The sequence below is a fragment of the Crocuta crocuta genome, unplaced genomic scaffold (assembly GCF_008692635.1).
Source record: "Crocuta crocuta isolate KB4526 unplaced genomic scaffold, BGI_CrCroc_1.0 scaffold167, whole genome shotgun sequence".
Lineage (NCBI taxonomy): Eukaryota > Metazoa > Chordata > Mammalia > Carnivora > Hyaenidae > Crocuta > Crocuta crocuta.
Genome location: NW_027532406.1, coordinates 7165332 through 7172426, shown reverse-complemented (window position 1 = coordinate 7172426; position 7095 = coordinate 7165332). Strand labels below are relative to the sequence as shown.

Here is a 7095-nt window from a genome sequence, read left to right as displayed (position 1 = left end):
ATTTCTCCATGTAATATTTTTCCTTTAAAAAACTGTGTTTTAGGGGTGCCTTCGCTGGCTCAGTCAGCAGAGCACGTGACTCTTGATGTCAGGGTTGTGAGTTCAAATTCCCATGATGAGTGTAGAGAGTACTTTAAAAAAAAAAAATAACAAAATTTGAGCTCCTGGGTGGCTAAATTGGTTAAGCATCTGACTTCGGCTCAGGCCATGATCTCACAATTCAGGGGTCTGAGCCCTGCATTAGGCTCTGTCTACACTGGCAGTGTAGGGATTCTGTCTCTGCCCCTCCCCAACTCTTTCTCTCAAATAAACTTAAAAAAAAAAAAAAAAAGACTAAAAAGATAACAAAATTTAGGGGGGCCTGGGTAGCTCAGTTGGTTGAGCATCTGCCTCTTGATTTCTGCTCAGGTCATGATCTCATGGTTCATGAGATCAAGCCTCACATGGGGCTCCGTGCTGAGTGTCGAGCCTTCTTAGGATTCTCTTACCCTTTCTCTCTGCGCCCCTTCCCTGTGTGCTCTCTCCTGCTCTCAATAAATAAACAAACAAACAAAAAAGAAATGAGCTTTGGGAATATGATCCATTTACAAAATGGATCTCCCTTTAAGATCTCCCTTTTAAGTCAGTATATAACATGAGCTTTTTCTGCATTACCAAAGTGAAATAGATCTTCTAAGAGGGGATATGTATGTCTTTTCTCATCCCCAATTACTATGTAACTCAATGGTTTACTATAATTTTTTCAATATCTCTTTTATTTTTTTTTAATCTTAGAGAAAGAGCGCACATGAGCAGGTGAGAGGGGAAGAGGGGGAGAGAGAGAGGGAGAGAGAGAGAGAATCATAAGCAGGCTCCATCTTCTACCCAGAGCCCAACTTGGGGCTCAATTCTACGACCCTGGGATCATAACCTGAGCGAAAATTAAGAGTCAGATTCTCAACGCCGTGAGCCACCCAGGCAACCCTCCTTCTTTCTTGAACTTGAATATGCAATATAAATTCCAATATTTTTGAGCCTTGCTCTCATCAGTTTCCTCATGTTTTAAAACAAGAAATACTATTTTATTCTTAAAATTCTTATAGCTTCTCTTCTTGCAAAGATAAAGGTTTCAACCGAACAAAATTAAATACAATAATATTCTTTGCATACAATATTCTTTTTTTTCTTAATTTTTTTTATTTTTATTTAATTTTTTTTGAGAGAGAGAGAGACAGCTGAGCAGGGGAGGGTCAGAGAAAGAGGGAGACACAGAATCTGAAGACAGGCTCCAGGGTCTGAGCTGTCAGCACAGAGCCCAATGCGGGGCTCAAACCCACGAACCATGTGGTTATGACCTGAGCCAAAGTCAGATGCTCAACTGACTGAGCCACCCAGGCGCCCCTGCATACAATATTCCTGAAGGCACTGCAAAGTCAGACTGGCAACCTTACAAGGTCTGAATCTAGACAACTTTTATAAAATGCTTTCATATTTCTCCTTTTAGCATTCAATTTTTTTTTTAATGTCTTATTTATTTCTGAGAGAGAGAGAGAGAGAGACAGCATGAGCATGGGAGGGTCAGAGAGGGAGATACAGAATCTGAAACAGGCTCCAGGCTCTGAACTGGCAGGCAGCACAGAGCCCGACACGGGGCTCGAAACCACGAACCCTGAGATCATGACCTGAGCTCAAGTCGGACGCTTAACCGATTGAGCCACCCAGGTGCCCCCCCTTTTAGCATTCAAAATTGATTTCAGGGGCGCCTGGGTGGCTCAGTCAGTTAAGCGTCCAACTTTCGCTCGGTTCATGATCTCGCGGTTCGTGGGTTCGAGGCCCGCGTCGGGCTCTGTGCTGCCTGCCACCTCAGAGCCTGGAGCCTGTTTCAGTCTGTGACTCCCTCTCTCTCTGACCCTCCCCTGCTCACGCTGTCTCTCGCTCTCTCTCTCCTAGAAATAAATAAAAAAACATTAAAAAAAAAAAAAGTGATTTCAATCAGGGCACCTGAGTGGCTCAGTCGGCTAAGTAACCAACTTCAGCTCAGGTCATGATCTCACAGTTTATAGGTTTGGGTCCTGAATCAGGCTCTGTGCTGACAGCTCAGAGCCTGGAGTCTGCTTCGGATTCTGTGTCTTCATCTCTCTCTGATCCTCCCCTGCTTATGCTCTGTGTCTCTCTCTCTCTTAAAAATAAATAAACATCAAAAAATTTTTGTAAAAAAGTGATTTCAAACTTGCCATTTTAAAAAAAGTAAAATTTGGGGTGCCTGGGTGGCTTAGTCGGTTAAGCGTCCGACTTTCGCTTAGGTCATGATCTCACAGTTCGTGGGTTCAAGCCCTGCGTCGGGCTCTGTGCTGACTGCCAGCTCAGAGCCTGGAGCCTGTTTCAGAGTCTGTATCTCCCTCTCTCTCTGACCCTCCCCTGCTCACGCTGTCTCTCTCTCTCTCCTAGAAATAAATAAAACATTAAAAAAAAAATTTAAAAAAAGTAAAATTTTCAGTCACATGTACATAGAACACTTTTTTTCGAATCTTTGGCTTCAAAAACAGCTTTTCATATATCTTGGCATGATTTCCCTTCCTCAAGAATGCTTTAATCTTTAATTAGTTTAATCTTTATTTCATTATTTTAGCCATTCCTATATTGACAAAGTGAAAAGTTCATGTCTTCTAATAGCAGAAACCTATATTTTCCTCTATCTCCAATATCTGTAAAACCCAGTAAGGGGTTAAACACCAATTCCCAAATGGAAAAGCTTGCATGATAACATTTGGTGATGGGTATACAATTAAGAATGGCGAGAAAGATTTAATGAGAAGGTCCCTTTAATCGCTGATTATATAATAATTTTCTTTTTTTCTTTTTTTTTTTTTTTGAGGAAGATAAAAGTCACCTTTAATTACATTATTCAAATATGGTTACACTAACATTTGGTGTTTATTGGCCCATACATTTTTTATTGGATAATTGGGGGGAGGGGACTGGGCAGCAAGTAAATTGCATTCAGCAGCCCCTTTTTCCTTAACAGCAGTATATAATAATTTTCAATCTGAATGTTACTTCATATGAAATCTGTTGAAACAAAAAAAAAAAATCTGCTGAAATAGCATATAAAATTCCAAGGGGAAAAGGAAATTTAAGTTATATTACAAATGCTATGTTATTATATTATTTATTCCCATAATATATACTATACCATAAAAATATAATAGTACTCTCTTTCAATTTTACCTTTGCTGGTATAAAACTGTCTAGAACATAAAATTAAAAAAAATATTTGAGGCACCTGGGTGGCTCAGTCGGTTAAGCATCCAACTCTTGATTTTGGCTCAGGGCATGATCTTGCAGTTGGTGGGTTCAAGCCCCACATCAGGCTCTGCACTGATAGTATGGACCTGCCTGAGATTCTCTCTCTCACTCTCTCTCTCTCTCTCTGCTCCTTCCCCACATATGCACATGCTCACTCGAGCTCACGCTCTCTCTCTCTCAAAATAAATAAATAAGCTTAAAAAAAAAAAATGTCTATAACATACCACAGACTACCACTGTGGAGATGGGCAGAGAGGGAATAAAAATAATTAGAAAGCAAAATAGAATTTCATGTTAGTTAATTTAAGTCAGTATAAATAATATAAATTCCAGATAATTTTGAAAGACAATAAAAGATTATGTTTACCAAAAAGAAGATTAACTAAAACATGAATTTAACATGACGGTAAGACATGGTTTGATATTTCATTTTAGATAAAAATCATTATAACCAGATTAAAAGTTAGTAATACAAGAATGAATTTAGACTAATGTTTTCTACAAATATCCTATGTTAAATGCTACATGAAAACAACAGCTTCCTGGTAAATGAAGTTTAGGAAAAGTTGGGTTTATATATACCTAATACAAATCCATATTACTTTAAGATTTCTCAGAAACATTAATATGCTAATGTGCATCATTACATCTTCAAATATACTTGGTTTCTGCAACTCTTATCACCAAAGAATTCTTTTTTTAGGAGTATCTGTTTAGTAGTTTGGCAGCATAAACTTGGCAACACTGACCTACAAATTTAGCTGTAGCCATGTATACATTTATAAACAAATTGAGTACTCTGGATACATCACAAATTGAAAAGCACTATCATAGTGGCTCCTGGCTGGCTCAGTCAAAAGAGTATATGATTCTTGATCTCAGAGTCGTGAGTTTGAGCCCCATGATGGGTGTAGAGATTATTTAAAAAAAATAAAATAAAAAGTACTATATGAAACTTAAATAACAATTATCCAAATTGCACCAAAATATGTAAAGCAGGCCTACATTTTTTTCAGATGTATATATTTAATTTTTAAATGTTTTATTTATTTTTGAGAGAGGGAAAGAGACAGAGTATGAGCAGGGGAGAGGCAGAAAGAGAGGGAGACACAGAATCCAAAGCAGGCTCCAGACTCTGAGCTGTCAGCACAGAGCCGACACAGGGCTCGAACTTGTGTATCATAAGACCATCACCTGAGCCGAAGTTAGACGCTTAACAGACTGAGCCATCCAGGTGACCTAGACCTATAATTTTAAAAATATTAAATATTCAAACAGTTTTCTTTTTCTTTTAAATGTTTCATTTTTCTTTGTTTGTTTGTTTGTTTGTTTTTGAGAGAAAGAGGACACAAGCAGTGGAGGAACAGACAGAAAGGAAGACACAGAATCTGAAGCAGGCTCCAGGCTCTGAGCTGTCAGCACAGAGCCAGATGCAGGGCTCAAACTCACTAGCTATGAGATCATGACCTGAGCTAAAGTCAGATGCTAAACTGACTGAGCCACCCAGGCACCTCAAATATATATTTTTTAATGTTTATTTATTTTGAGAGAGAGAGAGCAAGTGGAAAAGGGGTAGAGAGAGGGACGCAGGATTTCATCTACAAACTATAAGATTACTTGAGCCAAAATCAAGAAGCAGACACTTAACTGACAATTTTCTTAAGACTTATACCCACCTGACTACGATGTTCAACAGAATTTAATTCTTTGCCAGTTTTAAGTTCCAAAGGCATTATCTTATATTTCGTTTTACATCCTCGATGTATTTTCACACCAACTGTGACATCTATTTTGCCCTTCAATCCAAACCTAGGGGACCAAATGCTTTCTTCAATATCCAATGAGTTTATGACTTCAATATTACATGTTGAATTATTGTTACTACCATCACTTGGCCTAAAAAACAAAACACAAAAATACTTACATTAGAACACTTAGCTCATTTCTCATATGATGGCATTGAATGTATTGCACAACAGAGAATGTGGGGGTGGAAAACCATCCACATACCTTTATAGCAGTGATTCTCAAAGTGTGATTCCTAGACTAGCAGCATCAATATCACCTGGGAACTTGTTATAAAAGCAAATTCTCAGGCTCCACTCCAAACCTACTCAATCAAACTCTGTAGGTGAAGCCCAGCAATTTGTTTTACAAACTCCACAAGTGATCATGATGCATGCTCAAGTTTGAGAACCACTATCCTATAGCCTCTAACTAATGTAATTTAAATTTTCTTAGTATTTATCATCTATCCTTTTCAATTTATTCCTACTACACTCTTCCTAACTCGGGCCATTAATTCATTAGTCCTAGATTACTACAGAAGTCTATTTGGACTACGGAAGCCACAATACCAATCTGAATATTCTGGTATACAATTATTACACTGATTAATATAAAATGGCTTGCATGTGGTTGCACCCAGGATAGCAAAGGTGTTTTCTTCATTAACACCATATTAAACTGTGTATGAGCTATCTTCCCCCATCACCTCTGTGGTGTGGGGCTTGATTATCCAACACTTCACCCCTATTCCCCCATGACAATCTTCAAAAGGACCTCAAGCGCTCATACGTTTTCTCATCATTTTCTTAATCATTAAATGAATCCATCTCCGTCACTATCAATATTTAAAACTAAGTACTCAGCATTGTTGTTTATATTACAATAGGTTCTGTTAAATAAGCCAAGAGCACAGGAAGGAGAAAAAAAATCTATAAACGTCAAAGGAATTAAAGGATGAAAATAACTTTTAAAGTCTCTTATACTTTTCTTAAGATTTACTTATTTTCAGAGCAGTAAGTTATTATGCAGGGAAAAAGTCAGATAAACACTAACTTTTATTAATCCTATTTTAGACTCAAAGCCAGGTAAGATATTAAATCTAATGGAAATCTTACATGAAAAGGAAAATTTTTCTAGTAATAAAACGTATTTTAAGGGCATCTCGGTGGCTCAGTCAGTTAAGCAGCTTTGATTTCGGCTTGGGTCATGATCTTGAGGTTCATGGGTTCAAGCCCCATGCTGGGCTCTGCACTGGTGGCACAGAGCCTCATTGGGATTCTCTCTCTCCCTCTCTCTCTCTGACCCTTGCCGTCTTACATGCTCACTCTCTCTCTCAAGAAAAAAAAAATTTTTAAGTATTTTAAGTAATTTACTTAAAAATTTTTTAAGTATTGAAAAAAAATTTCAATTTTTATATGATAGCATTAGAATTATAACCATCAGAATACATGATTTAGTTGACTCTGGTTTACTAATTTTATGTTATTTATTCATATCAGCAGCTATTTCTTAACAAATGAGAATATTTTTTAAGAAAAAATGTCACCTTCAGTAATTTTTTAACTGTTTCAGGATGCTTCAAGTATAATCTCCAGGTATGTATGGAATTCAAGGAAGCTACAACTTATCTGAAATTTCTTAAATATTACTGTTTTCTCTATCCAAATGTTATCTGATCATGTTATATATTCAAATATGCTCCTATGAAATAAAGCAAACTTCATTATACACAAAATGTTACATATATACTTAATAGAAGATAGGTACTAAAACTGTTATGTTGATAATAAAATTCATTCCCCTAGAAAAAAGACTAATGTGATTTTACACCTAGATCTGTGGAATAAATGACAGTATTTCAATTTAACTATTATGATTTTAATCAACATAATGCTGTGAAACGCCTGATTAAGAATATGGTATCATGAAGATGAAGAAAATATACATGTAGCACCAATGGATGAGAAAGGCTGTCCCTTTTAATAACTTTCATTTTTTTTTAATGTTTTTTTTTTTTTTTTT

At 36.8% G+C, this 7095-nt stretch overlaps 1 protein-coding gene across 2 annotated transcripts in view; it reads right to left on the bottom strand.

The window, feature by feature from the left end:
* Window positions 1–7095, bottom strand: part of DNA2 (DNA replication helicase/nuclease 2) — a 52932-nt gene that overhangs the window by 28948 nt on the left and 16889 nt on the right. For both annotated transcript variants that reach the window (XM_077778674.1, XM_077778675.1), the window contains one exon: window positions 4962–5181. In XM_077778674.1, coding sequence (XP_077634800.1) covers window positions 4962–5181 — 220 coding nt within the window. The remainder of the gene's footprint in view (window positions 1–4961; window positions 5182–7095) is intronic.